General features: G+C 56.1%; 8 protein-coding genes across 8 annotated transcripts; 5 read left to right on the top strand and 3 right to left on the bottom strand.

Annotated features, from left to right (window-relative positions):
• Nucleotides 1-13: 13 nt before the first annotated feature.
• Nucleotides 14-781, top strand: BDY17DRAFT_251149 (uncharacterized protein; the record flags this gene model as incomplete). Its single annotated transcript, XM_033731146.1, has 1 exon — nucleotides 14-781. The coding sequence occupies one exon, from the start codon at nucleotides 14-16 to the stop codon at nucleotides 779-781; it is 768 nt and encodes a 255-aa protein (XP_033589545.1).
• A 541-nt stretch (nucleotides 782-1,322) lies between these two features.
• On the bottom strand, nucleotides 1,323-2,163 carry BDY17DRAFT_353267 (uncharacterized protein; the record flags this gene model as incomplete). Its single annotated transcript, XM_033738233.1, has 2 exons — nucleotides 1,323-1,872; nucleotides 1,939-2,163. Coding segments are annotated over 2 exons (451 nt in total), but the record flags the coding sequence as incomplete, so codon positions are not given.
• A 1,500-nt stretch (nucleotides 2,164-3,663) lies between these two features.
• On the top strand, nucleotides 3,664-5,278 carry BDY17DRAFT_333990 (uncharacterized protein; the record flags this gene model as incomplete). Its single annotated transcript, XM_033737911.1, has 2 exons — nucleotides 3,664-3,953; nucleotides 4,003-5,278. The coding sequence occupies 2 exons, from the start codon at nucleotides 3,664-3,666 to the stop codon at nucleotides 4,943-4,945; spliced, it is 1,233 nt and encodes a 410-aa protein (XP_033589547.1). The 3' UTR covers nucleotides 4,946-5,278.
• BDY17DRAFT_296589 (uncharacterized protein) lies at nucleotides 4,954-6,200 on the bottom strand. Its single transcript, XM_033733474.1, has 2 exons — nucleotides 5,342-6,200; nucleotides 4,954-5,283 (listed from the first exon to the last, which is right to left on the bottom strand). Exons 1-2 carry the CDS (start codon nucleotides 6,138-6,140, stop codon nucleotides 5,063-5,065), a joined length of 1,020 nt encoding a protein of 339 aa, XP_033589548.1. The 5' UTR covers nucleotides 6,141-6,200; the 3' UTR covers nucleotides 4,954-5,062.
• Nucleotides 6,201-6,282: 82 nt separating this feature from the next.
• Nucleotides 6,283-8,567, top strand: BDY17DRAFT_139088 (uncharacterized protein). The gene has a single exon (XM_033729489.1). The coding sequence runs from the start codon at nucleotides 6,334-6,336 to the stop codon at nucleotides 8,449-8,451; it is 2,118 nt and encodes a 705-aa protein (XP_033589549.1). The 5' UTR covers nucleotides 6,283-6,333; the 3' UTR covers nucleotides 8,452-8,567.
• A 2,241-nt stretch (nucleotides 8,568-10,808) lies between these two features.
• Nucleotides 10,809-12,155, top strand: BDY17DRAFT_310066 (chaperonin 10-like protein; the record flags this gene model as incomplete). The annotated part of the gene is made up of 5 exons (XM_033735395.1): nucleotides 10,809-11,062; nucleotides 11,120-11,187; nucleotides 11,241-11,701; nucleotides 11,757-11,764; nucleotides 11,891-12,155. 5 exons carry the CDS (start codon nucleotides 10,809-10,811, stop codon nucleotides 12,153-12,155), a joined length of 1,056 nt encoding a protein of 351 aa, XP_033589550.1.
• Nucleotides 12,156-12,880: 725 nt separating this feature from the next.
• Nucleotides 12,881-14,432, top strand: BDY17DRAFT_296594 (aspartic peptidase domain-containing protein). The gene has a single exon (XM_033733475.1). It carries the CDS (start codon nucleotides 13,116-13,118, stop codon nucleotides 14,364-14,366), a length of 1,251 nt encoding a protein of 416 aa, XP_033589551.1. The 5' UTR covers nucleotides 12,881-13,115; the 3' UTR covers nucleotides 14,367-14,432.
• Nucleotides 14,433-14,824: 392 nt separating this feature from the next.
• BDY17DRAFT_240914 (DASH complex subunit Dad3) lies at nucleotides 14,825-15,123 on the bottom strand (the record flags this gene model as incomplete). Its single annotated transcript, XM_033730367.1, has 2 exons — nucleotides 14,825-14,983; nucleotides 15,052-15,123. Coding segments are annotated over 2 exons (231 nt in total), but the record flags the coding sequence as incomplete, so codon positions are not given.
• Between the last annotated feature and the right edge of the window lie 33 nt (nucleotides 15,124-15,156).

A 15,156-nucleotide genomic window follows, 5' to 3' on the forward strand; every position in this document is an offset into this window, starting at 1 on the left:
GATGTCATGTGGAATGGCTAGCCACCGATCTGTTGTGCTTGAAGAAGTGCAGCTTGTCCCGTTCATCCAGCATCTTCTGGACTGCCACGTCCAGTCATGTACTCTGATCGTATGCTCGACGCGGGAGTCATTCATGACAGGACTCTCCTCTGCCGTTGCCAAGCAAGGCCGTCCCGTTCACAACACAGAGGCTAATGGTTCATCTGCTGCAACCGATACGTCTACACATCAGCTCTCCAACTCGCCTTGGAGCATCCCGACTCTTCGTCTACTAGCGTCTTCTCGCACTATCAAGCTGGCATTCTGTCCGGATGTCCCTCACTTACGCGCGTATCTAGCCTCCTACGCTTGCACACAGTCGATGAAAGCAGACGAGGGCGCGACAGCTACTAACTCGACTTCCTCACCCTCGCTTATAGCGATACTGAACCCTCTCCAGCTTCACAGGCCCACCTCGGCGTTCTCCGCGCAAGGGCTGAATCGAACTTTCGCCGTTGCGATCGAGGCTGCTTATCACTCTGGAAGACGGCTGATCTTCGCTGAATGTGCTGTGGGTGATGGCAACGAGGCCGCCCACGATACCGACACTGAGGAAGAGGCGCTTGCGCTGGCCCATTCGCCCTCAACCAATCCTTGGGATGAAGAAGTCTCGATTCTGAATGTCACCACCAAGACCTTCAGCGCCGGGGAAAGGGGATGGGTCGGACGTACAGTCAAAGTGCGCACGATTGCCGAGCGGTGGTGCGAAGTCCAGAAGCTGCCTGCAACGGACCTCTGGTAATACGCCATCACGGGACCATCACTTGCAAGAGCCCAATCAGCCAAGTGGCAAAGGTACGCAACTTCCGTCTTTTCACGCACACCCCATCCAATGATGAATTCTCTTCACACAGACCTGTTCTGAACAGCCATGTGGAACACTTATTATTCAAGCTCAACAGTCTGATCTTGCCCCTCCTGCTTTAACATCTTTTGCTCTTTCCACCCGCTGAAGAATGCCATCTTTCTAACATTCTTCTCGGCTCACAGGTATATCCGAATCAGAGAAGCGCAGCCTCTTCGCGCCCGCATTTGCAGAGATACCTCGCAAAGTCGGAATATATCTCTAGAGATCTGAAAACATCAAAGATCACACACCGACTCTGCTCAATCTTTCCCACGCCATTTACTCTCTCCCGCGTATCACGAATGAGACGAGCGCAGCTTCTACACGCCTTTTGCTGTCCCCCGGTGTTACGAATCACGCAAGAGCAGCGTCTTCGCCCACACTTTGACGGAGATGCGGCGAACAGTAAGATAAGTTACGTAGAAAAACTTTCATTGCCAAAACTAAACACTTTGCCTCTGTGTATCCATCTCCAGCCCCTCCCCACCCTTTCCATACCACCAAGAACTCATAAGCGCAGCTTGTGCACCGACCTCTCCGACGAAGATGCGGTGAGCAGCCATAAAAGCGACGCAGAAAGCCACCCATTACCAAAACTAAACCGTCTGCCATTTCGTATCCATCTCCATCCCCCCTTTTCCCTCCTCCCACACCTCCAGGATACCCCTACGCCACCCATACGTCATCGCCAATACGAAGCTCAGATGCAGTATCTCACTTCCCTTGCCACCAAGCAGTCGAAGTAGTCATGTTGGCGCGTCTAGCGCTCGCCAACGACTCCGGCACGATAGTGGTGATGAGCTTGGTGGCCGTGGTGGTCGGCATCGTCAGCTCCTCCTCCCAGACGCGTTCGGCCCACTCGGGGATGGTGGTCATGGTGGCCACCCACTCCGATCGGATCTCCCTCCACCACACTTCGGAGCTCTCCGGGGGCGGCAGGGTGCGGGGGGGAGTGTCGGTGTATGTTGCGATGGCTGAGCCGGGTTCTGGATAGATGGATGGATGTTAGTGTGGAGGTTGGGGGTTGGGGGATGGGGTTGCGTTTGACGCACGCCACATTGAATGCCACCAGTCCAGCGTTGTTGATTCTTTTTTGTGCTTGCCGTGCTTGCCGTGCTTGTGCTTGTTGTTGTTGGCTTGGACGAGCAAGATGGCTGATAGGAGGAGGATGAGGATGGTCAGGCGCGCCATGATTGTTGGTTGTTGGAGGATTGAGAGCAGGTGATGGATTGGAGTAGAGATGAAAGTAGCTGAAAAGATGAGGAGAGAAGAGAGCACTTATTTATATTCAGGAGGAGAAATTGACTCTCGTTCCTTATCACAGCGATGTCGCCAAGCTCCCTACCATTTTCGCTCATTATACGGTGCGTGATCAATCCAATAAAGGTTCCACGTGGTGGCAAGAAATGAAAGGTGGCGGAGTGACAGACTGCAGAGCCCGGGCACTGGTGCCATGTCTCTGCGTCGAAATCGTAGCTATTTGGTCCCACCTTTGAATGGCAAATCCTTACGCAGATCCAGTCGGGCACGCGCGAATGTCATGTACATGTAGGTGGCGACTGATTAGAGCAGTGTGGTAGACTGGGCAATATGGAGCTCAGTGTGCGGGTTGCGAACCATGTAGGGAAGCTAGTCGACACAGGCTCGAAAGTATTGGCGGGAGGATCGATGGCGATTTCGCCTCTCTGCATGCTCTGACATTTGGACTGGTACAACGGAAATCGGATGTCCTCAAAAGACATGTCCAGCGCGAGAAGGCGAGCCGTCGGGGGGGGCAGATTCTGACAGCAGCTCGCTCCAAATGAATACATCTGAGCCAAAATCGAAAGTGTGCGTGCTGGAAAGGCTCAACTTGTGGATCCTTGACCTTGACATCGAGAATACTGGTCGAACCACAGTTGCAAGAAGGGTAGAGGTGAGAGAGGTGAGGTCGAAATATTGAAGCCTGGACTGTGTGTTGGCAGATTCACGCTAGCCGCATGCGGCCAATTTGTCCTCCACTCTCCTCGGTCGCCTCTTACCACACCGCTGAGCATCTTCCTCTGTACAACCCTCCAAAGGGGCCCACCCCGACCTCGTGCAGTCATACGGCGCAGCATGCAAAGCAAAAGTCTCTCCTGACGGGAAGAATTGGCTCGATAGCCAGATCCCTTCATCGAACCACGGGGACGCGTGGCTGCCCCCGTGGATCTCAAAGCATCGTCTGGAATGTCACAGCACCCTTGTATGCCTCGAGAGACAAGCTGCGCATGTAGACGGTACCTTGCGATAGGCGCCGGCGCTACGGACATATCACGCTATCTACAGCGGCCTGTTGAAGTATAACCCCGGGACGAGCTGAGTGGGCGCTTATCTCGTTTCAGCCCGACCATGTCGCTACATGACGAACGTGCTCCGAATGTACATACGAACGCTGTTTGATGGCGAACCCATCATCAGTCACTATATATGGTTCTCGAGCGACGACTTTACGGGTTTGCTGATCAATCGCTCGGAGCGCCGTCGAAAATGTCGATGAGAGATCTTCTTCAGGCATATCAACACCCAACTGTGCCGCCTGCATACCGCTGAAACACGTAGAAGAAACCCGCGAGCTCCAGGCCGAGCAGCTTATGACTTCAATTCGAGGACAGCCCCAGGGGTTTGGCCCTGTAAGCGCCGCCTCAGCGATGCAGTAAGTGCTAGGAGAATTTGAGGAGGTGCAATACTCTCATATTTCATTCTTTGCGGCACCTTCCTGATGTCCATCTGCCTTGTTCGACCGTGAGGCCGACACTATGTGCTCCATCATTTGCTTGAGGGCACGGTTATCATCATTGCTGTGGCTCTTCCCCATCATTTGTTGCAATGCGTTTACCGCCTCTTCGAACGCGTCTCGATTCGCCAACACGAACTGTTCGGTTGTGCTTCCGTACGGTACTCAATACGAGTGGCGCTTCTCAGCTGGTACAACCCGCAGACCAGTTGCAACTAACTCTGCGGGAACACAAATCACCAATATAACCTTCACGACCAGCATCTTCGCAACAGACGGGAAATGGGAGTTCCAAACGACGCAGACTGTCGTGTCAGTCCAACTCTTCCTTGCACTCGGTCGCGAGAGCTAACAGCAACAGCACGTTTCCAACGGCATTTCTTGTAGATGCTGATCAGTATGCATGGGCCACGGGACCGGCAACGACAACCACGCAGTTCTTTCCCACCGTATACCCGCACGCTCAGTTATCGAACTTTGATTGGGCTGCCATCGCGCCCTCGGGCGACCTTGGTGGCCTCCTCTTCACCCTCGCCCCGACTGTCACCAGCCTCAACGGTATCGGTTACTATCGATCGTTATATCCAAGCATCGGACCTATACAAACTTGCCAGCCAGCAACACCTCTACAAATCTTCGATCAGCCTCCAGGAGTGCTTAACGTTGGCACTCTTGAGCTGCCAACTTTCTCGGTGGGCACTCCAACAACTTCCGGTCAGAGCTCCTCTCTTGAGGCCAATCTCACCGTAACCCTCGGCTCAACTCACGTCAGCCTCACCACTGTTGCATTGTCGGGAACATCGACGAGTGATGAATACGCTGGAGCTACCACAGCCAGCCACTCAAGCGCAGTCGGCTTTGCTACGCCTTCTCCAACGACTCGCATCGCAAGTGCTACCGCCGCTTCCTCCGATCAGACGTTCTGGCCCCCGACGGACCACTCCAACCGTCCAACACCTTTTCAGCCCTCAGAAACAGCAGGAATATATATCAATGGCCACCCGCTACCATTCAACAGCACCATCACGCTAGGCACGGGGCCAACACTCACGGCGATTGCTCTGGAGACAAACAGCGCAGGCCGCACCGTGCTGTATGGCAACATTACGACGACAGGTCCTACTTCTATTCCCTTGCTGAGTTCCAGCATCACCGGCAATCCGACCTCGCCGTCTGTCCGGTTGCCGAGTATTGTGTCGAGTCTAACGCCGACAATTGTATACACGAATGACACGTCGAAGGGAAGGAGCTTGCGAGCGGATATACGACTGCTAGCTTTGCTATTGCCAGTACTGGCGTGGTGACGGGTACAGTGACGTTTAGTCTCTTTTGTTCTCGATTTAGGCGACATGGCTTCTCTGCGGAGCCTCTGTGGCAGCATGTAGCTATGAGTACACAGTTTCATTTCTAGTACAGAGGTTCTATAGCACTTGGCCGCCGTAGTAAACATTCCTTACATCCACCATCTTCCTCCCTCTCCCTCGTGCGACGTCTTCGGGTATGCGTTGTTTGGTGAGTGCTTGGAAAGCAGCCTTGACCACGTTCATTTTATTACGTGACCGAGGGGTACGGGCGGCCAGATCGCTTATACCCGCAGCGCGTGCGAGTTCGAAGATGAGGGACTGGCAGCGATTGCCGAAGCCTGTAAGGTTTTAGCCAAAAGCAATCTCGGGCGCGAAGCACCTCGTGAAGTGACCTACCGGGAGGACGCGAGCTGAGCTGGACAATTGTCGCTCCCACTTTCCCTTCCACCTCGCCATAGATGGTGCGCTCTTCGTACCGTGCAACCGGCTTCATGTTACGGATGGCGTTCATCATGGCCTGCCGTCTCCCGTCTTCCGTCTCCGCAGCCTTTCCCTCTCCAATTCCCACCATGCCATCCTCATTCCCGGCAATGGTAAGGAAGTATATGGATTGAATTTTCCCCATTCGAGTCTGGTTCACTACGCGATGGGAGACGAGGTTCTTCACGCGGATTCGTTTGATCTCATCCAGGCTCAGGCCGGTTTGCTGGCTCAGACGAAGCATAGGGAGATCCACCTCTTCTTTCTCTTCCTCCACCGGCGTCGCTTCGAGGCCACGCTTCTTCGATCCTGGATTGCGTCCCTCTTGCAGCCCGCGTTGCGCTTGCTCGATGTCTTCGGCGGTCAGAGGTCGGTCTAGGATAGGTCGCATTGTGGCAAAGTCGTCGAGGTACTTGATGCGCATGGGATCGGTTCGCATCCGGCCTTGCTGCGCCATGTCCACCGCACTGACCGCCTTTTCTCCCGCTTCGATGATCTTCATCTGCTCTGATGTGTATTTGAGCGATAGTAGCTTCTTCTCTCGCGGCGTGTACTCGGAGTAGCCTGCTTCACTGAGCTCGGAGGCTTTCACACTGGGGAAACGTTTGCGGGCTTGAGAAGAGGAGGAGGCGTGGAATTGCCGGCGTATCGGGGGATGCTGGGCGGCATGTCTGAGGCGACAGACGAGGCATTGAAAGGATTTGGTGGTCGACATGGCGAACGCGGCGCTCCTTGGACGCCTTTGATGGTCGCGTGCGCGAGCAGGTGGTGGAGGAGGATGAAGTGAAGAAGGTCTCGGCACTTTTCCGCAAGTGGAATCGAGATGAAGATGAGGCTTGGCGTGGTCGTCGACGTAATGAAATCTTTCCTACGAGGCGCATTCTCACTACACACACAACAAGAAAGACATGGCTCTTCGAGGCGGTCTTGCGAAGACACTCGGATGTTATGGGTGCCAGCAATGGATCTTGCGATCCTTCATCGCCGTTGCTGCGCCCTCCGCAGCCTTGACTCCGTCCATCCGAACCTCCCCTCCTCAGCGACACTTTTCCCGCACGAGACATCTACGGAACGAACATGAGAGGAGTGCAGAAGGAGGAGACGAGCATCCACTCAATACAATCAATGATGCAACCGCTGCAGGACCGGAAGCGATACCTGCGACACCAGAAAAGAAGCAGGGAACTTACGTTCCGTGGTATCTCCAGGTACAACAACCGCTTCCTCCGTCACAGAGTCCGCCAGCCCATCGCCAAAAGATCCCCGATCTCCCTCCAAATCCTCCAGAGCTCTTGAATCCGCTACTCCAACATGTGTCCGTGGAACTGGGCATGGACGACCTCTCACTCCTCGACCTCCGCTCCCTCGATCCACCTCCTGGATTGGGCGCCAATCTCTTGATGATCATCGGCACGGCAAGATCAGAGAAACACTTGCATGTCTCGGCAGATCGGCTGTGTAGATGGCTGAGGAGCGAGTATAAACTTACGCCGTATGCGGACGGGCTGCTTGGGCGGAACGAGCTGAAGCTAAAGTTGAGAAGAAAGGCGAAAAGAGTGCGATTGATGAGTGCTGTAGGAGCACAAGACACGGCAGATACAGACGTTGACGACGGCATTCGTACGGGCTGGGTGTGTGTGAACGTGGGCGAAGTCAAAGGCGGTCAGTTGCCAGCGAAGAGTCAGGAGGCGTTGGAGAGGCCAGACATTGTCGGATTCGGCTCGCGGACCGAAGGCTCGAACGTGGTGGTGCAACTGCTTACAGAGGAGAAGAGGGGAGAAATTGACCTCGAGAGGTTGTGGACTGATGAACTCGAGCGATCCGAGAAGCGGCAGCAGAAGCTGCAGGCTTCCGAGAGGAAGGAAGCAGAAGCGCTGGAGTCGGGAGATTCTGCAACGCCAACTCAGCCTGCGAATGCAGACAACATCCAGCGAAGGTCGTCCGATGTCTCCGCCGACTTCGCCTCAACCTCCGGCCCTGCTCAACAACTCCGTGCCTACCACACTTCAGCGAGACGGATGTCGGCGTTGGCAGAAGCTTCCTCCTCCCCTGCGGCCAGCGACCTACCTGCGCTCTCTCTCCAAAAACACCTATCGGCACTCAAACAGCTTCCATCGAAGCGAGCCCTCGAAGCCTTAGGGACCAACTTCATGAGTGAATTTCAGCGGCTCGACCATGACGATCATCAGATCCGCAGCTTAGGTTCCGGAGAAGAGGTCGCCGAGCCCCCATTTGTGAACAGCTTTTACTCTGCCATGCCTGCCTTTCCCGGGTCAGAACATTGGCACCAGCACATCGAGCTGCTGGCCCACGGGCGCCAGCTCGGCCACGAATCTCTTCACAGCCACGTTCTTGTCGCGCAACTCCAGCATATGCAGGCAGGCGGCGTCATCCCCGAAGAGCGGACCTTCAAGGTCGTCCTGCGCTCCATCTTGGCGCCGCTTGGAAAGGTGATGCCGTACGACGGGATGGATAATGTTCCTAGCACCCCCAAGGTGCAGCTGGTCCTCTCGGTGCTCGAGGACATGGAGAATTGTGGCTACGATCCCGTCTCCTCGGAAGTTCTCGAAACCCTTTTCCAAGCTTTTGTCGGGCTTCCCTCGCACCCATCCCAGACGTACAAACTGCAGACCCTGCTCTCTGCACTCGATGCTTCCCGTATAAAGCGGCTCCTGTTGGGTTCGAGTCCGAATTGGGAGGCATTCTGGCGCATCTGGCGCTCCTACCCCAGTCGCTTCATGTCCCGCACGAGCGAGCAGTATACGCTTCTGTTTGAAGCTATCGGGGAAGGCAAGCTAAGGAATTCGCTGGACGAAGCGAGGCAGATCTTAAGGACGACGCTTGAGGAGATGGAGATGGAAGAGCCGGCTGTCAACGTCCAAGACGATGTCAGTCTAGCGAAGGCGGTCCAAAAAGCGATCGAGGTTGTAGTACCGAAGGTTGGAGATGCAAATGGCGAAAGGGAATGGAAGGTTTGGTGGGAAATGTGTCGGAGAGGTGGCGCTGCCGCAGATGCTACCACGTGAGCTGGTCGTTTGAGCACTCCTAAGCAGGGCGCAATGCTGAGCAGGGCAATCTGACCATTTGCGGAGCCTGACCCGGACACCTTCCCACCCATACCCCGGGGATCACCGGCAAGTTCGCGATTGGAGGCCTACTCACGCAGGTACGCGGTGCTCGTGGAGATCTTGGACGTTTCAGTCTACATCCGTGCGCAGCGGCCACGCACGTCTACGAATGCCGCCATCCCCAATGCGCTCATCGTGGACGATGACCGAGGGTCGCATCGATGCTGGGATGAACCCGGTGAGCACGCCGCCACCCCCTCGAGCTCTCCCGCCTCGAGCTCAGCGACAGGAGTCTGCTGCGCTCGCACTCCCCTCCAGGAATAGACGCGCGAACGCTGGCGCCCTTGACTCGGCAGCCCTCTCGCTCGCTGGACCCTGCACCAAGCCTGACCAAGCCTGACAGCGGCACAGCAGCCGGAGCAGGAGCCTGCTCCGATCGCTGAGGGATGCCCATCCTGTCAGCCTTTCTCGGTACGCTGCAAGGATCATCGCGAGGCGACGGCCGAGGGGCGCACGAGGTCAGATCTCGAGCACGTGTGGCTCGATGCTTCTGGACAGGCAGACAAGTACGATACAGGCCGTACCGTTGGTGTACAAGAAGTATAGCATAAGGACCTAGTCCACGTTCCAACCACGCGTATACAGTAGACATCACTTCCAAAGTCTCCACGTCGTCCAGCCTTGTGGTGGCCCCGGTGATCACTCGCTGTGGATCTACGACGGCTTTCCACGCGCTTCTCACCGCCACGCGTGCCTCGCACGGTTGTCCAATGCTAGTTATACCCGCGGGTGGCCATTGACCTATTTGTCAACCGGGGTGGAAAAAGAAAACCATGATGGTTGGCCGAATAGCCATTAAGGTGATGAGACCAGAAGGCACGGTGTTATAAGAGCCACTCCATTTCCCTCCCCGACCTTTTTTGCTAGCATCCACCCTCCACTACCACGTTACCACCCCAACTCCCTCTACTCCACGCCTAGATCCACTTGGACTCACCCTTCCCTTCGGCCGTCAGAAGCCACCACTCGAGCGCACAGCAAGCCACCAACATTTCTTACGAACGCGGAAAGTAAGAGCTATCCATGACAAAGAAAAACCGCACCTGCGCGTAGATCACTGTTGGCGGACGAACGGCGCCGAGCTCGTCGGACGGGCAGCTTCTTGGTCGAGTCGCGTAGCTCGACTGCCCTCTCGAGCAGAGGGGCAAAGGATTTCGCACCAGCGGCAGCAGGGATTACGTTTACTAGTGGGGGGCTGAACGGATTCCGCAAAAGATCACACACGTTCAAACTCGTGCAGGAGGAGTCTGGAGCTCGATCTTTGCGGCTGCTGCTGCTGCCGCGACGGAATTCCTCGCCACCGAGAGACATGCACAAGATGCCAATGCACAGACAGGCGGACACTCTTGCACGGCCCTGCCACGCAAGTCGCCAAACGTGGGATTCTGGTTGGACGCTTTTAGCTTTTGATGGGCGTCGCGGGCGGAGCCTGCTCCGCAATCCCCAGAAAAAGGGTCCTCCGCATCTCCACAAGCCGAGCAAAATTGTCTTTGGCTGAGGCAGAACACCAGGACAAGCGCTCGCACGGAAGGAAACGACGCCGGATCATGCGGCATCTAAGAGGCTGTTCCCATGAAATTGCTCACGGCGCCAATCCGTAAGCGTGGGCGGCAGGGGAAACAAGGTGCTGAGGATGAGCGCGCCGCCAACATCACGAGAGCTCTCGTTGCCCCGCACCTGTTACACCTCCACACAGCCCACCCGCGTTTCGATGGAAACTAGGGTAGCTCTCCCATCTCACCCTCTGTTTCCGTGGAGCCGAGCGTGGCCCTAGTCCAATGATCCTCACGCGCGTCTTCATGCCCTGCATGCCGCCGCAGAACTCTGCTCGACACTAATCGCGTCAAGGCTTGGTTCTCGACCCGGCATTTGCTGCGAATGCAACCATGTTCGGGTACATGGATGGGGGACTGTTAGCGTCCAGAGCTCACCTGCTGTCCGCGGCCTGGTGCTAAGATTGCGCCTCGCGACCCGGCGGCCCGGACATCGTACATGCAGCCTAGCTTCGATAATCGCGGACCCCGGAGAGGAGGATGGGGACCATCTGGCCGAAAGGGACGCTCAACCCCTCCTTTGCGATGGGTCGACGTGGGGCACGCTTCGAGACGGCGAATCTCTCATAAGTAGGTCGGGCCAATGCTCTCCCTCTCGTGCCTTTCTTCTTTCCTCAAGATCCTATTTTCACGTCAGTTCGAAAACAGTCTACTTTCCCCCATACACCTTTCCAAATCCAGAATCCAACAACCCCACCCAAGATGTCCGTCCCAAAGACCCAGATGGCCATGGTGTGCGAGAAGTCCGGCGGCCCTGTGGTTTACAAGGAGATCCCCGTCGAGGAGCCCAAGGCCGACGAGATCTTGATCAACGTCAAGTACTCCGGTGTGTGCCACACTGACTTGCACGCCGTCAACGGCGACTGGCCCCTGCCCACCAAGCTCCCGCTCGTCGGTGGCCACGAGGGTGCCGGTGTTGTTGTTGCCAAGGGCAGCTTGGTCGACGACTGGGAGATGTAAGACGACCCTCATGGCGATTGCCTTTTGCAAGTTGTGCTAATGTTTTCCTGCAGCGGTGAGGGCGCTGGCATCAAGTGGATCAACGGCTCTTGCTTGCAGTGCGACTTCTGCCAACAGGCCGGTACGTCGATGAGCTCCAAGAGACAATGAGATCCACTTACTGACGTCCAACAGATGAGCCTCTTTGCGCGAAGGCCCTCCTCTCCGGATACACTGTTGATGGGTCCTTCCAGCAATACGCCATTGCGAAGGCCGCACACGCCGCCCGCATTCCCAAGGACGTCGCCCTGGACGCCATCTCCCCCATCCTGTGCGCCGGTATCACCGTCTACAAGGGCCTGAAGGAGTCTGGTGCCAAGCCCGGCCAGACCGTCTGCATTGTCGGTGGTGGTGGTGGTCTCGGATCCATTGCCCAGCAGTACGCCAAGGCCATGGGCCTCCGAACAATCGCCATCGATGCCGGTGAGGAGAAGCGAAAGATGTGCTTGGAGCAACTCGGCTCCTACGCCTTCATCGACTACTCCACCAGCAAGAACGTCATCAAGGATGTCCAGGCCGCCACTGAGGACGGTCTCGGCCCGCACGCCGTCATCCTCGTCGCCACCAGCGAGAAGCCCTTCCAGCAGGCCGCCGAAGTAAGTTTACTACCCATACATTCTTTTGATGATCATTCGCTAACTCCTGTTGCAGTACGTCCGGTAAGAGATCGTGGAGAGATCAAGTTCAGCTGCTTCGAGATCGATCGCAAAGATCGCTTGATCAGAGCAATGGATTTCTTCTACCCCCGAAGAGATGTAAAGCACTTGCTAACCCTGTGTAACCAGCCCGAGGGGAACTGTTGTGTTCATCGGTCTCCCGGCCGGTGCCAAGGTGGTCGCCCCCGTCTTCGAGTCCGTCGTGAAGATGATCACCATCCGTGCCTCGTACGTCGGCAACCGCAAGGACAGCTCCGAAGCCATCGACTTCTTCCGCCGCGGCCTCATCAAGGCCCCCTTCAAGGTTGTCGGTCTGTCCGAGCTCCAGAAGGTGTACGACCTCATGCACGAGGCGAAGATTGCCGGTCGTTACGTCCTCGACACCTCGAAGTAAGCGTCGGGTTCAAACAATGGAGGTTCTGTGCCAGGGCGAACGGGAGCCGTCGCGGTTGTATGCAGCCAGTGGTAGATAGTCCCCAGTATCAAGACGCGCACTCGGATCATTTCTCCAGATACCGTTTATCACGTCAAGAGCGAGTTGTATGATCTGTCACCTGCGCAGATGGCACGCACAAGTCTAGATCATGATTCGTGATCCTGTTTGTGACAAGGTCTGCGACAGTGTGAAAGCGGTGTGTGGGAAGTCGACGGATGTGGTTCTCCGGGAACAGCCACGGACCAATCGGCAGCCACGCGAGAGGACGTGGCCACGGCGCGGGCCGGGAGCCGCCCCGCCACGTCCAGCCACGTCTCAGGAGTCGCGCTAGAGTTTGAGCTCCTTCGCGGTGCACCCCAGCGATTGAACGATCCCAATCTGCTCGGGAAAGGGCAGAAGCATCACACCCCGTCGTTCGGCAATGCTGGAACCGGGCGTTTACTCAAGCGGTGCCCAGCCATCAGCGCCGAGACGAGGACTGCTCGCGTAACACAAGGTCTCAGGTTGGACACTCAATTATGGTGTCGTCTGGCCACACCATAGTGGAGACCCTCGTGTTACACCTTGTCAAGATGGCGAGGCGAAACGGCAAAATGTCAGAGGCCGAAACCCTAGCCTAACGGTTGACGTGCACGGCTTCGTTTGTTCCTTTCGTTTATTATCTAACCTGGCATCTGCACCTTTCCTTCTCACGGTAACAGATACTTTCTTTTCTTTCTTTCAACTTTCCTCGTTGTGCCGCCGATCGAATCCAATCTCTTCCATTCGTTATCTCCCTGGTGGTTGATAGTCTTTCTTTGATCTGAGAGCAACTCTTCGATAGAGGCTCATCACCATCATTCGCATCACCAGAAGCCGACGCTCCTTTGCAATCACCAGCACGATCTCTTTCAACAATCCTTGCCCGCGTCGACCACCATGCATTCGACGCATCTTTTCCTAGTCATTGCCATCATCGGCACGCTCGCGCTGGCCGCACCAACACGTCGCTCACATAACGGGCCGGGCAAACACTCCTTCCGCATTCATCACAAAGGCCGGCCGACGCTATCAGCACACGAGGCGCTAGCGCACGCATACCGCAAACATGGATGGGATTTCAAGTGGGATTCCAGCAGCTCTCTTCAGTCGACTGGCGATGCGAACGAATCTGACAACTCCACCACGGGGAGCTCCGGCGGAGGCGAAGTGACCGCGACACCCGTGCAGCATGATTCTGCCTACATTGCTCCGGTCAACATTGGCGGCCAGGTCTTGAATCTCGACTTCGACACTGGCTCCTCCGACCTATGGGTATTCAGCACCGAGCTTGCGCAGGGCGCCGGTGCCGGGCACACTTTGTTCGACGCGTCGAAGAGCAGCAGCTTCGTCGACTACCAGGGCGCCACATGGTCGACGCATTATGGCGATGACAGCTCTGCCTCTGGTAGTGTTGGCTTCGATACGGTCTCTATCGGCGGCGCAACAGTTGAGAAGCAATGCGTGGAGCTCGCTGAGCAGACCAAAGGCTTCGAATCGCTCCGAAAGAGCGACGGCCTGGTTGGGCTCGCATTCTCCTCACTGAACCAAGTCAAACCACAACCGCAAAACACGTTCTGGGAGAATCTTCTCCCTCAACTCGATCAGCCCGTCTTTACCGCCGATCTGGACGAGAAAGCGACGGGCAGCTACGAATTCGGCACCATCGATACCAGCAAGTTCACCGGCGATATTCAGTATGCCGATCTTGCCAGCAACATCGGATACTGGCTAGTCGATTCGCAAACTTACAGCATTGGCGGCAGTCAAAGAGAATGTCAGCTGTGCAACCCGGCCGTCATCGACACCGGCACCTCTCTCCTCCTTGCCGACGAAGATGTCGTCACGGCATACTACAAAGAAGTCGAGGGCGCGCAGTATTCTCAGTCCACCGGCATGTTCAGCTACCCATGCTCTTCCGAACTTCCCGATCTGGGCCTGGCGATTGGGAGCGGATACACCGCTGTACTGAAGGGTTCGGGTCTCACGTATGTCAAGGAGAACGGACAGTGTATAGGTGGACTCCAAGTGGGTGCGACCACATCCGGATCCGTGCAAATTTTTGGCGATGTGTTCTTCAAGCAATTCTTTGTGGTCTTCGACGGCGGCAATTCGCGAGTCGGTGTTGCACCGAAGTCAGCATCGACATGAGTGTTGTGAACAATACGCAAAGTCGAGTCTGAAACGCTTGCTTGCAGAAGTAGTGTCAAAAACTGATCTCGCTTTCCATTCATCTCGCCTTCCACACTCTCTTTGTAAGTCGTGGAAGTGACCATTCTATGGCTACGACTCTCCGCTGCTTGTACCTGCCTCTGCAAGGCTGGTGCGTCAGGAGACGGTTCACAGTCATGCCATCCATAGCGCATGCTAGCCTCGTAGCCGCGGCGCGCAACATCCTCCACGCCATGCGGGAATTCCTGCATCCCATGCTCGCGAGCTTAGCACCTTGCACTCTCTTGCAAGGCCCAAATGACTTATAGGTGCCCTGCACACCCACAAAGCCACGCCGTTGCACTCCAGCGAGATGGCACCACCCACCACGAGCGCAGACACAGCACACACCTCGAAAGTGCCGTTCAAGCAAAGACAAACCCCCATCACCCCCTCTGCGCCCCATCATCCCCCAAAATCTCCTGCTGCAGCACAATACTATACACGCTCGCCTTGAGCAAAGTGAAAACGGTAGTCGTCTTGCGCTCCAATCCCCTCAGCGCGTCCAGAATCTCCGCCGAGGGATTAGAGGCCAATTCCGACAGGATGCCGGATAGCTGCGCGGTGTTAGTTAGCTGGGCCTCGCTCGAGGAGGTGAGGGGAAGATGGGGGAAAGGGGACGGACATCGTCTAGATTGCCGACGAGTTTGGCGTACTCGTCTAGCACTTCTTGTTCGAGGGGGGAGAGGCTTGCTTCATCGTCTAGGGTGGTGGGGGGTGGGCGCGTGGA

The sequence above is a fragment of the Neohortaea acidophila genome (genome assembly GCF_010093505.1).
Source record: "Neohortaea acidophila strain CBS 113389 unplaced genomic scaffold BDY17scaffold_5, whole genome shotgun sequence".
NCBI lineage: Eukaryota > Fungi > Ascomycota > Dothideomycetes > Mycosphaerellales > Teratosphaeriaceae > Neohortaea > Neohortaea acidophila.

Bases quoted from the DNA above. Each gene is read 5' to 3' on its own strand.
- BDY17DRAFT_296589 (XM_033733474.1), bottom strand. From the start codon at position 6,140: ATGTCGACCACCAAATCCTTTCAATGCCTCGTCTGTCGCCTCAGACAT. The intron at 5,284-5,341 runs GTAGGTCACTTC...AAAACCTTACAG, and splicing joins GCTCAGCTCGCGTCCTCCCG to GCTTCGGCAATCGCTGCCAG.
- BDY17DRAFT_139088 (XM_033729489.1), top strand. From the start codon at position 6,334: ATGGCTCTTCGAGGCGGTCTTGCGAAGACACTCGGATGTTATGGGTGC.
- BDY17DRAFT_296594 (XM_033733475.1), top strand. From the start codon at position 13,116: ATGCATTCGACGCATCTTTTCCTAGTCATTGCCATCATCGGCACGCTC.